We start from the raw sequence: 19,110 nt of genomic DNA, 5'->3' as shown, positions 1-19,110 counted from the left end.
GGAACATCATATTATGTCGTGGCCAGGAGATCATTTTGTCGAGGTAAGGTCATCTTTATGTCATGGTTTCGAGATGTTATGTTGAGGGAACGACATCCATTTATCATGGCCACGACTTCTTATGTTGAGTGAACGATTTGTTTTTCTCTTAGCCACGAGTTTAATTCGTAAACAAACCTGTGTGACCATAGCAACCCGGGATTATCAGAGATTTATTCATTAATATTTTATTTTGAATCACGATGTTATAATATTAACAATTACTATATTAACCATATGCCTTGGCTACTGTACTTTATTAATTAAATGATAAGCTGTTTCCTCTAAAAAGCTGTTTATTCAGTGTAGTGAAGGCTCTCTGGTCTCCTTTCCCATGTACTGCCAAAGCAGAAGTGTCAGCATTAGCCATTAGGCTTTTTTGGCTAAAGTTTGCAGGCTTGACTTCTAGTGGTTTCGGTCTTTCTTGTTCCCGCTCAATGGCTGGCTCAAGATCTGCCGGAACGCTTAGACTTCTTCTAATACGTAAATGCCACGTGTCCAATCCTTTAAAAAGGTTGTAGATCATAAAAAGAAATAAACTCTGGGATAATGTACAGCTAGTCGGTCACTATCGCAAAATAAAACTTGAAACCTGGACTACTCATCATAATAGACACACACATACACACAAATATATATATATATATATATATAAATAAAATTAACATGCACCAATAAACTTTAGCATTTAGCAACTTTAGAAACATTTAGCTAACAGGCTCTTGAGAAAACAGATGCCCAACCAATGCTTGTAGGACTTTAACGCCCTCTCTGTATTTAAACTTTTTTTAAATTAAGCCATTTTATCACTACCCTTTTCAGGAGTGTCAAAGTGACAAAAAAGTGACAATGTGAGGTGACAGACAGCCAAGTGTGGTAACCCATACTCAGAATTCATGCTCTGCATTTAACACATCCAAAGTGCACACACAAACAGACCGTAAACACACACCCGGAGCAGGGGGCAGCCATTTATGCTGATGCGCCCGGAGAAAAGTACACCTTGGCTTGACACACACAAAAAAATAACAACATTCTAACTTAAACGTGAATGAACAAAATAAAACAAACAATAGTGAGTGTAACGATTTGAGCAGTTAAATAATACTAATAAAGAGATGCAATACTTTAAATAAATGAAAAACTTTCAGCAGCTTGCTTTGATGATATCACATGAAAATTTTTATAATTCTAATTTACCAGTGTAGCCATATTGCATTACATCTGAAAATAAGAAAAAATCACTCACAGAAAATATGCTTGTAACAACTGCTTCTACTCACTTGCTCCAGGACCCTGTTTAAAGGAACTGTGCCATGAATAACAGTTGTCTAAAAAGAGTTACTATCTAACTACAAATGTACCCTAATGTGTATGCTAAGGCCAGAAAACAGAAACACACAACAAGACAGAAATGTCTAGTTATTTAACGTTTAAAGTAATATTTTGCTGATATACACACATATATACAATGGCCAAGCCATAGCTAATAACAACAACAGTCCCTCTGTTGGCACATTAAACTAAATAAAAAATAAATAAATAGCCCTATAAACGATATCTGAAAAGAGCGATGAAACTTGCACATTGATTCTGGTATTTTGGATATAACGTTAACCAATTAGGCCAAGTTACGTAAATGTACCCCGGCCGGTGTTCTGAAATATTCAGTGTCTGTGATTTTCAGTTTAATAACTTTGCCAAAATGTATCTGTTGTGCCATAATAAAATTTCTGATGACGTGTTCACAAACTTCCCGCCACAGTGCTGAGCATGTGCATTGACTCAGCAGAGAGAGATGTTGAAGCGCCTCAGTCTCATTGAATCAACAAGTGTTGATCTAATTAATTTGATTGTTTCTTAATTTAGTTACAAATAACCAGAATAAATCATTTAACAGATGTAAACTCACTATATTCTTATTAATCAGACATATTTGGATCTTGCAAATCAAACAAGTGGCAAGCTGACTTTTAGTGAGAGTAGTGAGATTTAAATAAAAAATAAAATAAAAATAATTTCTTATATATACAGTAATCAGTAGCCCACAAAAGTATTCAAAGGTTGTTGTAAATATATATATATATATATATATATATATATATATATATATATATATATATATATATAATCAATACCTGGTCTGATTTCCATGAAAGATGGTGAATTTATGAAGCAATTTTTAAACCAATATTTGCAATATAAAGCTAAACAGAACTTAAAACATTTACTAATTACATGCCATGGGGTCATGCTAACTAGCTATACCTTGACCCCTTGATGCCACATAATATTTCACACTGAGGCCAAACATATGGCTTCAGCTGTCAAACTAATCTATTAATAATCACACACTTAGAAAAGTTGTATCTGTAATTTTGAGTTCTCAGCTCCATTATCATATAGTTTGTTAATTGGTTTCAGAGGTCTTGTATAGTCTAATTATATTCAATTGACATGTTCTTACCTGGAGGGTCCTGAAAGGTCCTTCATCAGTTTCTGTAAATGAATATTTAAGATTTAGTCTTCATTAGAAACAAAAAAACAGACAGCTCTTATGACCATTAAACACAGTTAATTAATGTTAATGCCCTAAACATAAGGAGACCTTGAAGTCTTTCCCCTCAGGCCATTCATTTAGGAGGGTCAGGAAGTCATTCATAATGAAACAGCTGCAACAAATTGAAAAGACGAAGACAAAAGATGAATATGTTACTGTTATTACTAATACAAGACATTTTTTTTCTCTCTATTTAAAGAAAGCAACACTGTGATTGAGAATGACTGTTCCCTGTAATACCACGTTGTTCTGATAGAGCAAACTCTTAATTTCGGATTAAAACATATGACAAAGTCAACATTATGACAACACACTACAGTATGCATTTGCACACTTGAGTATGAACACTGAAGATGAAAAACATAAATCAAATGCAAATGTAATGCTTGGAGCTAATGTTACTTCTTAAATGTCCTGAAATTATGTGAAAGACATATTATATTACAGACAATGATTCAAATGTAACCTTATTTAATACTGGGGTTGTTCACTGCATTTCATTAATTTTCAAATTCAGTGTGACTCAGTTGGTGTCAGTTTCTTCCTCAGAGCCTGTCTGATGACAAGGTGGGAAATAAACTGGGGTGACACTGCTGAACACAGATTTTTTATTAGTTGTGAGGTTTTCTGTGTGATTATGTGCATAATTGTGCTAACCCATTTTCTGAAACTCCTCATATGTGAAGATATCACCCATACCAATTAATCAAGCTATATAACTTAAATTAAAATATTTTCTTAAATTTAATTCATGAGTATTCTCCTCTAGTGTCAGCAATTATATACTCACAGAAATAAAGTAATATTTTGAAAATATTATTAAAAATGTGTTCTATTTTAATATATTTTAAAATGTAATTTATTCCTGGGATGGCAAATCTGAATTTTCAGCAGTCATTACTCCAGTCTTCAATGTCACACAGTCCTTTAGAGATCGTTTTAATGTGGTGAAACGTGTATTATAACAGTTGTGCTGCTTAACATTTTTGTGGAAACTGTGATACATTTTTTTTTCAGGATTCTTCAATAGAATGTTTTTAAAAAGCATTTATTTGAAATAGAAAACTAAATACAATAAATATATTTTTACTTTCACTTTGATCAATTTAATGTAGCCTATCTAAGCTGATAAAATAAATTTTAAAAAATGACTTGGCCATTAACTTTTGTACTGTAGTGTGTGTATAGTCTATTTCTCCAGATAGGTATGTGTGTGACTTGCAGAATGCTTTGAAATAGCTTCCTGAACAGGTTCACAAGAAAAGATCCTCTAGAATTATTCGGACTTTCCAGCGCTACTCATTACGCAGCAGCATGACAAACATTACCACAGCGGCAGGACTTTGCCCAGAGAGGGCGTGTCTTAGGGGGCGGGGCTGGGGCGGGATTTGCTTGCCAACCCTCCAGAGTGAATTCCCATTGTCTCATTCTCCACTGCTCGTCCAGAGTCCAGACTTCACCTGCGATCAACGCATAGAGCAACCGCCTGATCCTTTCAGCGCACTCAACCAGAGAGTTCTCTCGATACTGTCCAACAACTTCAAACGAACATATCTTTGTTGAAAATCTCTTCGGACTGTATAAAGGAGAGCCGGGGATTTCTAGGATGAAATCGCTTATTTGCCTTTTTGGTGCCTTCATAGCAGCCGCTGTGTTTCAAACAGGTATGTCAATTAATTTATAATGTAAATACTGAGTCAGTGAGAAATATTCTCTCTCTCTCCCATTCTTTTCATGTAAGATCGCTGCCGTAATTCGAGAATTATGTTGAACGGGTTCGTTACTACAGTGACCATTCGACTTTTTTTACTTCCTTATCATTTACCATCAGTGAACATCAGCAAGTTTCTATAAAAGCCGTTGCCGTAATTCGTTGGCAATCATTTGTAGATCATGTGTTACACTTTTCATTTCTCTCACGTTAAGAACAAGAGGTCAACTCTCCACCTGACGAAGATTAAGCCATCTGCACCCGCCTCGGACATTCACATTCATTCATTTTTATCACCAGCAGTAGGAGACCGCGATAACGCTTTCAAACTTAAACGATGCTCAGCACAGAAAAGTGAATAGGGAGTGCTTCAACTTTTAGTTTGGACCGGTGACTTGACATACGACGTAATGTTGTAAATGCTGCGTGTTTCTGTTTCGGTTTAGCCGCGTCACGAGCAGTGACGTGTCTGAAATCCCCATCTTATTATTTTATGCCTCAGTCCCAAATAGAAACTAAACACGTGCCATAACGAGACTGTTAAGCTAAATAATAATAATAATAAAGTCCTGTCTTCCTTTACTCACTGTCGTGTTGTTGTTAAGAATCTGTATGGCTAGATTTCTTCCGAAGAACACAGACGGAACATTTCTGAAGTCATAGTTTGTATATGAAACAAACCGAAAACACCTGCTGTCCCCAGATCACTGACTCATTGAGAAATGATTGGTTTGACTGATGAACGAATCATTCGGATATGGTTTTGTGAATTGAATCATCTAATTCAAAGATCCAAATCGAAATAATAAGACTTAAATGTTGTCCTGTTCCTCACACAATTCTTTTGTATGACGAATAGGACATTTTTAAACTAGCTACTTTTAAGGTAGACTACCTTTATTTGAAGCTTGATTGCTTCAGTCCCCATTTATTCTAATAGCACAGGAGTATCTAACAAGATATATATATATATATATATATATATATATATATATATATATAATTTTTTTTTTTTTTTTTTTTTTTTTGCAAATGAAGAAAATCACGCAGCTTTGGAGTGATATGATACAGAATTGTAATTTTGGGAAGAACTATCCAGTTAAAAACTATCCAGTAAAAAAAATTTTTTGGTTCGTGCATGGTTGTTGCCCAGGTTGCGCGAATTATGTCAATTTGATCAGTAATTAAAGTCTATAATATTTTTGAGACGCGCGCGACCGCAGCCCGGCTTGAATCTTTTGAGCGCGTGATTGCGGTTTGTATGTGCGCGAGGGAGAGAGAGAGAGAGAGAGAGATGCGAGAAGCGATCGTGTGCACGCTCACGAGAGGTTGCGGAGGTGGAGGAGGGCGGTGTGTTACAAATTCAGTCATCTGACTGGTGTATGGTTTTATCAGTGTCACATGCTTGTGTGCGTATATCAGAATTTATTTTAAATTTATTTAGGCTATATTAGATTTAAAAAATATCTAATTGATATATATTATAAAATAGATATTTATGTTTTATTATTTCAAACGTTTACTGTTTATACTTTGGCTATACTTTATATGGGTCAACACAGTCAACATTTCTTGTGATGTGACACCTCAGACTATTATAAAACTCATTTGCCTTGTATAATTGCTCAAATTAATCACAAGACCATGCATAAGTTGAGAGATGATTATTATATTTTGCTTTCCAAAATCATGTCACACAACTATTTGGGCAAAATGGTATTGAAATCTTGTGGGAAAAAATACTTGAAATATACAATTTCCCTTGTAAATCCCTTATATAGGTCTATGCATCCATAACAATTATACATATATATATATATATATATATATATATATATATATATATATATATATATATATATATATATATATATATATATATATATAAAATTGTTATGGATGCATAACAAATAACAATAACAAATATCCCATTATAGTTTGTACATGGCACACAGTTTCATACCTAACATAGTAAACACTTTTTTAGATAGTATAAGGGTAGTTTATTTTTCACACACACACACACACACAGTTTGTGAAAAATAAACTACCCTTATACTATCTAAAAAAGTGTTTACTATGTTAGGTATGAAACTGTGTGCCATGTACAAACTATAATGGGATATTTGTTCAAATCAAATTAAATGTGTCCAGCATAAAATTAGGGAAGCTCTGTTCCACAGCAGGAAAATGTTCATCATGTGACATATACTCGTTTGCAGAACTTCATTTAATTTCATTGTATGACAAAGAATATGTTGTTGATTATAAAGAACTGCACTGGAAATTCATTGGAAAATACAGCTTGAGTGAAGATTTTGTTCAGGTTGTTGTTTTAGGATCCTGTCTGATCTGACAGGGCTTATGGGTCTGGTTCATGCTCTTGCCCAAGGAACCCATACCATCCTTTAAAATTTCCAAGTGTAGTTTCTAAGTGACATCTCATGATTTACCTTGAGAAGTAAGGCATGTCAGTATAGTTCTGCTTCCCTAACATAGATATTGCTGTAAGCTATGTGGGGAGTTTCAAAGAGTTCTCCCCCACTCCAGGCGATGACACACACACACACACACAAACACACACACAAACACATAACCCATAGCCTTTATTTAAAGGGCATTTGCTGTTATGACCCTCTGGCTATTTTTGGTTGTGTGTTGGAGAGGTCTGTTTATCTGTAGTGCTGTCAGCAGGAGACTGGTCACCTGTATGAAAACAGGTAAAGAAAAACATCTCTGACATCTTTGCAAGCTTTGGATTGTGTGTATAGCAAATAACCTCTTCCTGGTTTGAAAAACTGCACTCTTGGAAACTTTGTTGAGTTACGTCAGGGTTACTGAAACCATAGATATATTTTAATTTCCATTTGCAAATCATTGACGTCACGCTGAATGACATACAGTATGACCATGAGGAGGAACTGAAATTCTCTCTGAACTAAAAAGCACAGGCCTTTATTTAGTATGAAAAAATGAAAAAAAAAAAACTGATTACTTTAAGACCGACACTTAATCTCATGTCAACCAGGAAATTCCACATCTGATCATTTAAGCATTCAAGTGAAAGATTCATGCCACCATGGCCTGATGGGGGAATATTTTGTCATTGTTTATTGGCAGGCAAGGGCCTGAGCTGATTAACGTCAGTTCCACTTAGATATCAAACAGGAAAACGCATGTAGTGAAAAGAAAAGTCTAATTCATATTTGCATATTCATTTAGTTTAAGCCTAACTATGTAACTGCTTTCAGGAAGAGCCAATGTGAGCATATGGTACAAACTAATTTTACAGCTTTTGGGCTTTGTTCGTCTTAAATGGTGGGAAGAGGGGGAAAAAACTGAGAGAAAAGATATAGTGAACAAAGTTTCATTTGCTAAAATAATTGTGGGTATTATTTCCGAATTTATTGGATCCAGGCTTGGATGAGACAGGCAGTTAAGATTTCAGAATGTGCTTTTGACCAACCATTTAAATGGGTTGAAGTGCTGAGGCCATTATGTCATCATTTATTCATATTTAAATTCCCTACCGACCACTCATGCGCATGCATACATGTGCATGTATGTTCCATCACAGGCTTTTACAGTAAATTACTTAAGCCATGTGTTGAACTAAGCATCTGCTTCCCCATGAACAAATGCACACAGAAATACATTATCCCTCCTTTGGCTTCATCTGGCGTCTTTCTTGTCCATCAGAGACACTCCCCATTTGCTAATGGATTAATCAGAGCATTGCTAAGAAGCAAGGCCTGCTGTCTGCACCGCCCAAAATGGCCCCCTGAGACTTGAGCCAGTCTTATCTACTCATCTGGTCCCACAACCCTACTTTTGCTTCATAATCAAAGGGAATGGTTACTTTATGTCATGTACATCGTCTGATGGACTGTTGTGTTCGTTAACCAGCACTAAAATGTATTTTCTAAAGATTGCTGGTTGATAAAAGGCAGTTGGTGGTCTTAAGTGCTGCATTGAGGGAATATTGTTCTCTTGCTTTAATATCGTTACGCATATACATAATGTAGCGATGCACAGCAGGGAGACAAAAGTTCAAGGCTTCCAAGATAAGCTTTAAATGAGAGTGCTAACTTTTGTGTGCTGTATACAATAATGTAATTTTCACATCAGAATTCTCATCTGTGCTATCAAATATGGAAGTGCCAACAATGTTTATTCAAGCTCTCTTGGTGGCAGACCTGCTTTTCACTTAGAAAACATTCAAGGCTGAGTGTTTTCAGATCAATATCCATCATAGAACTGACTGTAAACTCACCAGTTCTCTCTCCGATACAAGATTTCTGCTCATAATCAGAATGCGGAAAGCTGATCAAATGTGCCGATTGGACTCAGATAAGTTTATCTGCATTTATGTGTTAATATAAACGATTCTTGCAGACCGCACACCAGCGGCATTTGGCAGCATGACAGGTTGTAAGGCGGAACGTTAATTATTGGCAAACAAATCTTCTTGTCTTTTGCGGTTTTTTTTTTTTTTATCCCATCTTGAGTTTAATGGGATGGTTTAAAGAGTCATAACAGACTCTTTTGGGCCACTCTTGCTCATTTATGGGCTGGTGATATAAATATATTGACGTACGGGGTACGAGGATGGCTATTGATTAGACAAGCATCCAATTAGTTCTTAACAACGTATTTTTTAACTTGTGCTTTCAGGCGGTAACGCAAGAGCATGGTTGGTCAGGCCATTGCGAGGCCACCTCGAGCCATTCAATATAGTTTTAGCGGCCAATTATGTGGCTGTTGGAATGTTATTTATACGCTTGCTTATAGCACAAGAGTCATAAGTCACCCTTTCTTCAGGGTTGTTGTATCGATCAGTTCAGAGATCACAGTGTAGAACCAATTTGAGTGGTTTTACTACTTGCGTTTATGAACCGTACATAGTGCGTTTTGATCTAAGACTTTTTAAGCCATACTTTTTTGAGGTCGATAATACCCCCCAGAGAAGTATTTACATACACCAGGCTGCTTGTTCATGTGTTGTGGTTAATGTTGGTCTGGCAGATATTATTTCATCAATGTCAAATGTTTGTCCTGGCATTTAGATCCATCTACAAAAGGTTGCGCGTAGTAGCCCTGTCTCCCTCCCGCCAAATCACATTCTGTCAAATATCCATCTGAGGCTTTGAGCGCTTCAATTCAGTCTGACATTCAAAGCCACACAACCTTTCTGGCAGCCATGGAGACGCACGATAACCGGATTCCCATTCTGGGTCCGTCACTTTGATGCCGTCTGTGATGTGCAGATTGCATTTCTCCATGTGTGAGGAGACGTTCCTGCCTGCCACTCTCGCCTCTTTAAGTGACGCTTTGAACTCAAAAGGGCATGACAGAGGAAGCAAAGTTTTTTCCACTCTCTTAAATCTGTTCCGGATAGAGTTAGAGTGTGAGAGGCGGATGGAAAGAGTGCCCATGAGCTCTATTGGTTAGGGACGGGATCTCCCAGAGCTGTCAGGGTGAATGAGAAAGCACTGATGTTGGTTAAATCTATTAAAGGTAATGTGGGGTGAACCGTGAGCTTGACGGGTGGTGGCCCTGTTCAGAGACACTCAGCACAAACAATGCGAGCGGAAGAGGAGGTCAGAAGTCTCAACGTTTAGAGCTTTAAATTGGTCTTTTTGTAGGTTCAAATTGTGCCTATTCGTTTGAAATCATTTCTCTTTAACTTAAAGTTTGAGCAGAAGGTTGTGCCATTTAGACTTGAATTGAGAATGCTACTTAAATTCCAGTTGCAGTTTGAATTTAAAATGAAGATAGTGGAATGAACGGAAATTCACATCATTTCAATTAAAAACTTAGTTTTTCTAGTAGTTCACTCATGTTGTTTCAAACCTGTATGCTTTGGAAGATATTTTGTAAAAAATAATATAGCCCAAGTCAATTGTGTCTAATGTTGTTTTGGATCACAATGATTTTAAACTTCTTAAAATATTTAAAATATCTTCTTTTATGTTCCACAGAAGAAAGAAAGTAAACTGTTCTTTTAACTAGAAACGCATACGGTACATTTTTAAACTGGTGAAAGAACACTTCATTTCCCAGCAGAATACATTAGTAAAATGCATCACAGGTAAATTTCCTCTTTCTGTCATTCCAAATTCATAATCATTTGCAGTGTTGCAGGGTGACATAGTAACTCAAATATGACCTAAAACATGGTTTGAGCCCCCCAAAAAAACTCCTTCAGGCAGTAGTTATGCATGGTAGTGTTTCAACTGGGGCAGAGGTTGCTAGTGAAAGAGGAAGTGGTAAGTTTTGTAGTCATTAGATCCATTTTAGATGTACGTCGTCCATCTTTGCCATGCGGTTTCTCTTAGTACATAGCTCTAATGAAAAAGGGTCAAAAGTTATTTCCACTTACAATTTAGTGGCCTCCTCCCCCATGTTCACATCCTTTTTTACCACCTCCCACTAAATCATGCTCAGAGTCGCTTAATTGTTGTCTTTGTGTGCCTAAGTAATAAATTAAACCGATTGTGTGATTTTAAAGCGTTACTGGTGGGAGCGTAAGGGAGGATGAATGGATGGGTGGATGAGGCTGCAGTAGGAGGAGTACACAATAAAAAAAATAACGTTGTCCAGATTAAAACCTTGAACCCAAATCTCAGAGCAGGAAGTTCATCTGCAAGTTCATGCCCACTAGAATCACATGTAGGAGTATCATTAATGATTGCCAAACAAAAGGGTTCCCAAAGATGCATGCATGGCATATAAAATCAATTGCAACTCAATTTATTATTCCCTTTTCGAATTTCCAAAACGGTTTTGCCGCATGACTTTACATGCCATAGTCGAATAGCACTGGCTTTTTGACAGGTTAAACATTCAGTAAACCTCATGGTTAAAAAATGATTAGAGCAGGGAGCCGACATGCTCCGCTCCCGAGAGGCAAGGGAAGAAGCATCCTCTCATGCGATAAATTAGTTCCAGCTCTCGCAGGCTGGAGGAGCTCCCTCAGAGCTCTGTGTTGTTTCAGCATGCACCATTCTAATGCGATTTTAAAAGGTTGAAAGTTGGAGTAGAGGTAAATGGTTGATTATGTACACACAACCGGTGCACATCTGCTTCGGTTCACATCGCAGAGAAAAAAAACCTGATTTTTTTTTCCCCCTTCCTGCACCTGGTTTGGCATATTGAGAACGGTGGCCAGAGGGGCTGTTGTGATGGCTCCCAAAATTCCTGTCTTCACGCAGGTTTATATCCCCCTTCACATGTGAATTTAATGGTTGATGGAAGTTTCTACACTATCTGCATGACATCCCACATTACCACTGTTCTGATGCTGCTTCTGTGATGGGAATACCGCAGAGAGCAGGATAAAGCAACAGTCTTCCCTAGCTGATCTGACTTTGTCTTTCTTCTCTCAGTTGTCGTTAGAGGGAAACTTTAGGATGGATCCGTCTCTCTATTTATTCAATAAATCCCACCTCTGGGTGTTTGCCCTTTTCGCTCCCTCCCTCCCTCTCTCTCCTCAAAATCCCGTTTTTTTATTCATCATGTGTGACAGCATTTTCTACATTCAGCACAAATTGATTTATTTATCATCCAGAGGGGTCAAGTACAATGGGCCCTATGTTAAAAGTCCCGTAGATGTGCGTAGAGGAAAATTAAGAGTGTGCTACACTGAATATCAAGTCTGAGGAAGCTGTTAATCTTTAGAAGGCCATCAGAAAAGAAAATTACTTAAGTGGTATATCTCAAAGACCCCTGTTGGCTGTGCTACACCCGTAGTCTGGCATTTTACCACCCCATGGCCTCCACTTTACAATGCTATGCTAATAATCCTATTGACTTGTGTAATTTTACTCTCAGCAAATGAGTCAATTGCACATCCAGCATTAACCTCCACAGAAATGGGCTGTAACTGCTAAAAGCCATGGTTTTTGCTTTTTAACAGCAGGCCTAACTATTCATACTAGACATTATGTGAACTAAACGCCACTGTTCAAGAGAAAGAAACAGGAAAGGGAAGAAAAAAGATTGCAGTCAGATGGTTGTCTGGTTTTTTGTTTTTATTTTTTTTACATTGCTAACCAAGCACTGTATATTTTTCTCTGTTCCTGATTTCAGATTTTTAGCATATCCAACAGCTGGTCTTAAATCTACACTAATGTATCTGGGATTTATTCATAAATGTATAAACATAAATAATCCTGCTCTTATAGCAAGTCACTAGCACATCCAGTGCACTTTAAGGAGTCCACTCCATCTTCTTAAGTGCCATTCCAGCGGCATGAGGCCATAATATATTCGAAAGGAACTTAGTTGCTGTCTGATAGCATCCACATTTTAAGCTTAGGGTGACAGCACACTAAATTTAACCACAAACTGACCAACTTCCACTTCTTTTTACATCCTTATTTGGAAATACCTGTAACCGCTTTCAATTCAGTCAGATAACACCATTCTTGGGAGGTTTTTAAATGCTTATCGTAGATCTAATTCTAAAGGTATTTCAGCTAAAAGCCTGTGCCTTTGGTGTTCCCAGCGTCTTAGGTAGACTATTTGCAGGTGAAGAGTTTTAATTCCTTTTCTTGCTCACCGTCTCATTTTACCCCCCTCTCGTTGGGACTGCTCAGACACTTTTGGAAAAGATTTCTTCAAGTGTGTTCCTTGGAGATAAGAGCCAATGTATTTTTTTCTGGGCAGTGTGCTAATCTTTTGCTGTTCTATATATAGGAGACACAAGCTGAGGTATTTGTTTGATTCAGGCCCATGCATTGGTCTCATGACCACATTTGGGCTGTCATTTAATGAAATTGGCCTACGAAACACAAGGTTCCTCACATGAACACAAAACTTAGGAATACCAGGGCTGAATATTTCTATGTCTATTTTTAAGTAAATTAACAAAATCATCTTAATCTGAACCGAAAGGTCACAAAGCAGAAAAGCGGAATGGTTTTAAAGTCATGTTTTAGTAATCCTAGCATTCCCATTCACCTCAGTGAAATTCTTTAACAACACTCTAAACAACATCTGATATTGGTAATGTTTGCCATTAATATGTTCTTTCTGAAAAATCTATTTTATCTGAGCTAATTCAGAATGGATGTTAGTAGAGAAAGATGCTTTTGGTCCATTGTGGTTATAGCATCTATCAGCTGAGGTTAACTTTGCCATGCTAACTTGGCAAAACCATGACCCATTTGCTGGTCATCAGCCTTTTTCACTTGGTTTAAAGTCTCTGTTTTATTCAGTTTAGGCAGCAGAACTAGAACTTTCAATATCATTTCTCTTATTTTCATGTGCATTGCTAACTCAGGCATGGGGAAGGGTAACATATCATATCTCTATAAAGCTTTGGAGCATGTTTGATCCTTTTCAAGAATTCACCCCAGTGGCTCCCATGTCTCAGATGGGCCGAGGCAGCCAATGGCTCAGTGCTACGACCGATCCATTTTATCTGCAGCATCAGACCCTGCACAATCCTGGGCAGCAGTGCAGATACTTTTCCCTCTCATCTGCTAAAAACCAAACACAGTTTTTCAGCTAAGAGCTGAAGTCAGATGCATCTCTGTCTCTCTATTTATAGGCTATATTTATTTGAGAACTGTATTGCTGAGTTGTTTTATTTCCTTGGCACTGAAATTGATATTCAGACAAACACTACTACTTTGACTGTCATATTGCTTTTAAATATTAACTTTTATTGTATTGTATTCCATATATATATACAAAAACAGAATTCGCGAAATTCACACACATAACAGTGGTGTGAATGAATCCATGTTTTAAAACAACACAGTTGAGTGAACAATTCAACTATTCACTCTTAAAAACAGTCACTAACATGCTAATATATTACCAGTTTCTGAATGAATTGGTGTTTTTGAACAAAACAGATGACTGATTGACTCAGTCATTCAGTTATTCAATTCAAATGACTTAAACTGTCACAATGTAACCTGCAGAAAAGGTCACAAAAGTCCCAACCACTATGCAAGTGCAGTATCTATAGGTTCAATTAGATAATTCATAAAGACTGTCACTTGTTGTGACCTCCTGGCATACTGTATTGATGTAACTTCCAGAACAGGTCACGGAAAATTCCCACAACCAAGCATAGACTAACAGTATACATGGTTGTACATTCTGCCTAAAGTATTTAGACTAATAAAGCTCTTTTTGTCACGTAATTTGCATAACCAACCATCTTTTAGTCACATAATCTGTATTAACAACCAGTTACGTAATTTGCATTAACAGATATTTTTCTGTGATTGATTTACTAATGAATGATTCAATTCAAATACTTCATATAGACTGTTGGTGGTTGCGACTTACTGGCATATCGATGTAACCTGCAAAAAAGTTCACTAAAATATTCTTACCACTAAAGCACAGACTAACAGAATATGTAGCTTTGCAGCTTGCCTAAAGTATTTAGACTTATAAAGATCTCTTTGTCCCATAATTTGCATTAACAACCATTTTGACTCAAAGCAAACACGACTTGAGCAGAAACTTCAACATGAAGCTCTAAAAAACAAAGTGCTCCTTCATATTCAATATTGTGTTGATTTTGCTCGGATATTCCTCAGGTGTTTGCGTTTTATTGGAATCCAGGGCTCATTTCTTGTTCTTGGCCAGGGAAAGTGTTTTTAAATCTCATCTTAGCTTGTGCTTTTGTGGTAACTGAATCCTGAGTGCCCCCAGGAGCTGTGCGGTAAAACGGCAGGGAGGAAACTGGCTGCCCTCATCCTGGCTCTTGTTGCCAATGGCTATACTGCATCCCTCTGCATGATTGAAACTACAAAGCAAAGCTGACTTTATCTTCTCATCCAGTTCAGAACATGCACTGGCTTTGTTTCCCCCGCTTTTAAATAAAAATGAAATCTACAGTATAGTGATGCCATAACTGTGTGCCCAGGCCTGACAAGTATTTGAACAAAAACATCAGGGGTCTGCAGGTCTTTCTGAACATCCTGTTTGAAGCAAGAGAAGGTTTGGCTGCAGGAGCCTGATAGTTGAAAGCTCTGATGTTTCTCTACAAGTGATGTTTACGTCCTGGATTCACCTTCCTCTTTCTGCCTGGTCAGTGTTTTTACACAATATTTCCGGAAAAATGGCAAACATTCACATTATAAACACTGTTTTCTCATTTACAATATTAATGTTTTTGCTCTGCTAGTAGGCGGTTGTGGAGAGAGTTGCAAAAGCCTTTGCTTCTCTCAGAGGCTCAGATGTTTTTTCAGATTTTCAATTCTTTTCAAAAATATTCAAGAATAAATAAGAAATTCACTGGTTGATTTATGCCAAGAAGTGTAAATACTGTGGCTCTGTGGTGTTACCGAAACAGTGCTCTGCTTGTTTGAATATCTGGACCTGCCCGACAACAGCAATACTGGCTTAACCAATGGCGCGAGTTTAGGGCGGGACTGCTTGTCTGACCATTGGCAGATGAGGAATATTTACTAGAAACCTGTTTGAAAATAAGCATTTTTATAATTCTGTTCAATTCAACTTGGAGTCATGTATGCTGAAAAGGTATAGAGCTATCAATAAATTAGCATAGAATATCAGATCTTGAGAAATCAGGGTATGTGTTGTGTGTTGTGACTCTGTGTTCTCTCCTGAAATCTAGAGCAAATGTGTGTGGGATTAGTTCCTTAGGAAGCAAAAGTCTCTTGTTGTCTATGAAAAACAATAGCAATATTAAAGCGGCTCATTTTTGATTGTGATAGATGATTGTGATTAGGAATGCATTGATATTAGAATTCTGTCCAATACAGTTAGCCAACATTTATTTATTTTTAGTCATGGCTGATAATTGAAAAATGACCGATATTAAAATTATATACTAGTTTTGTCTAAATAAATAAATTAAATTAAATACAACCCCAAACTAAAACAATAATTTAAAATGCCACAAGTGAATTTAAACATCACAACATTACAATGTACAGAATTAAAAATGGATACTCATTTTGACTTGAAATTAGCTTACACAATTAAATATACAATATCAGTGTTTTTTGTTGTTAACTACATTAAAACTATTAAAACTATTTTTTGTTAACTGAAATAAAGCTAAAATATAAATATTAGATGGAAAAAACTTACAGATGAGATCGTAACTGAAATAAAATAAGTTTAAGTACTAAAATAACTAAAACTGAAAATGAAATGACAAAACCCCATACAATTACTAAAACTAAAATGAAAATATAAACATTAAACTCAATTCAAAATATTTATAAATAATAATAAATTATAAATTAAAGAAATTATACTAAAATAACACAGATACCAGTACATTACAAATCTCTAATATATGCTGATAAGCTATATGGTACTGAAATATCATGCATCCCTAATTATATATATATATGTGTGTGTGTGTGTGTGTGTGTGTGTGTGTGTGTGTGTGTGTGTGTGTGTGTGTGTGTGTGTATAGAAACTAAAGATAGAGATCCACAAACTAATCTGTTCTGTTCACTTGACTGGATGTCAAGTCTGGTCTTGTGCAGTCAAGTGGAAAGGGGCAAGTTGGAGGGTGTGGTCAAGACCAACAAAAATGACTTGGCTTCAGGGTAAAATTCCATCAGCCGCCGCCACCCACTGCCCCCCACCTCAAAATGCACACAGGCTATTTTTCAGCCACAACAACCTCCCGCCCAAATCTCAAATATACCCCAAACACAGATGTGCTTTTGCTCATGCACACACACAAACACACAGAAGAAACTAATTCTAACAATTTTTTTTTCATTTATTTTTTTATCAGCTTCAACTCATCTTTTTTGTGTGCCAGCAGCCCTATTGAAGTGAATTCATAAGCACCTGAATTTCACTTTTCCAAGACATACATCTATTTTTCAGCCATGCTGTGTGCCACAATGGCACCTAAAATTTGAGTAGACCTGATTTTAAAATAATCCGCTATTCAAAATTAGTGCTGGAATACCATACCATAGTATTTCTGGTTATTTTGTCTTTCTAGGCTTTGTTATTTAATAAAAAGTCCCTGTTTCACCCTTTATGCCAGGAGCACTGGGTTGGGAAGTGTGCTGGACAGCCAGGTGCCTTAACTAAAGTGAAAGACTTTGAAGTTATAAGGAAGATTTAATTTCTTCATCAGATCCCCAGCTGAGATCATCTTATAATAAATAGACTTCATATTCTTTTGAAGGAGCAGGCTTTGAATCCATTTTTTTTAAGGAAGGCCACAAGTAATATTTGCCTCTAAGGCAGAATACTGTAGGCTAGCATAGTTCTCAGCATGTCCTTTTGAAGCCACTTCATGAATACAGGTATGCGCTGAAAAGGCCTTTCAGAAGCTGACCTTTTGGTTTTTTCATAGCTTTTGGGTGAAATGCTTGAACTTTGGGTCTAGAGGACTTGAAGATCTAGTGGATGGACCAGTAAGGATCAGTGTCAGCTACTGTATATAAACACATAGTATGCATTAGGCATCATCGCTTTATTGGCTTTCCAAATATAAAAGCCTATTTAATCTCTGTGTTTGCTGCATTTCAAAGACATCAGATATTCAAAGAGGTTTTTGGAAACTCGTATTATTTAAATATGAATTAGAACAAAAGATGTGTCTTACAAAAGATGGGCCCTTTTTAAATTGTATTACAAACCCCGTCACGTTTAATGCTTCAGACCATACCAAACATTTTTTCTCTTCAAGGTGATTACATTTACACTGGAAAGAAAAAGAAAAAAGATGCACAATATGTTTTAAAAGCCTAAAGCTGTTATACAGCAAACTGGTGTGGAAATGGTATTTCTGCCCTCTCTCACATTATTAAAATAACATGCATGAGTCTAACGCTTTCTGATGCCCAGAGTAAACAGTGTAAATGATTCAGCATATGTTCCCTAGATCCAAACCAGCTCAGAAACACTCTCTCCAGCTCTCACCCGATCATTAGCTTCTGCCTGCAGTTAACCGATGTGACCAGGATCTTAATGACTTTACGCAATTTGACTACATTAAAGCTATGTCGTCCAAACAGGGCCCAAAGAACTAAAATATTTATATAGATCCTTCACTGCTTCTAGATTCATGCTGTTGTCATTAAAGAGACAGTTCACCCAGAAATGAAAAACCTGTCTTAATTTACTCACCATCAAGGCGTTTCAAACCGGTATGACTTTCTTCTGTATACTACAAAAGAACATGTAGAAAACAGTTTTTTTTTTTTTTTTTTTTGCAATGACAGTCAATGTTGTTTGAATCCCAAAATTCTTCATAATATATTGTTTTGTGTACTGCAGAATGAACAAAAGTAGGAAAGACCAGCTTTGACATAATTATAACAAATACTGGCAGTAATATCTTATGGGGAAATAGTGTTGGATAATGTGAAAAAAAGAGATTTTGATTCAAGTTTAAAAAAAAACATACAATATTGAGAAATACTGATTTAGAACAACAAGAGGATGACTAGATATAACAAAGTGTTCATTTTGTATGAAAAATTATATGAAGGCATTCAGAAATGCATGTTCACTTTTCAATTAAACTTTAAACTCACTGTTATGCTAATCATATGATTTGAAATGAAGACATTTTATTCATTTAGTGGTCTCAGACTTTTGGACCTCACTCAACAGTATGTTATTAAAAGAAATTTAAAAAGCAACATGACAATGTAGCAATTGTGTGCCGAAAATTACAAGAATCTCTAATTTCCTAATTTAGATGATAATTAGTTTGAACTGACTTTTTTCCCCCCATAGCAGTAACAAATTGAGCATTTTTTGGTCAGCTTTCGTCGGCAATTTGAAAGAGGCCAGTCTGATTGCATAGACGTCCGTGGCA

At 36.6% G+C, this 19,110-nt stretch overlaps 1 protein-coding gene across 2 annotated transcripts in view; it reads left to right on the top strand.

Annotated features, from left to right (window-relative positions):
- The first annotated feature begins 4,018 nt into the window (after window positions 1-4,018).
- Window positions 4,019-19,110, top strand: part of LOC113054364 (CD166 antigen homolog) — a 55,531-nt gene continuing 40,439 nt past the window's right edge. For both annotated transcript variants that reach the window (XM_026219880.1, XM_026219879.1), the window contains exon 1: window positions 4,019-4,263. In XM_026219880.1, coding sequence (XP_026075665.1) covers window positions 4,206-4,263 — 58 coding nt within the window. In that variant the 5' untranslated portion in view covers window positions 4,019-4,205. The remainder of the gene's footprint in view (window positions 4,264-19,110) is intronic.

The sequence above is a fragment of the Carassius auratus genome, chromosome 35 (assembly GCF_003368295.1).
Source record: "Carassius auratus strain Wakin chromosome 35, ASM336829v1, whole genome shotgun sequence".
In the NCBI taxonomy this organism is placed as follows: domain Eukaryota; kingdom Metazoa; phylum Chordata; class Actinopteri; order Cypriniformes; family Cyprinidae; genus Carassius; species Carassius auratus.
The sequence above is the reverse complement of the archived record's forward strand: the minus strand, read 5'-3'. Positions and strand labels throughout refer to the sequence as shown.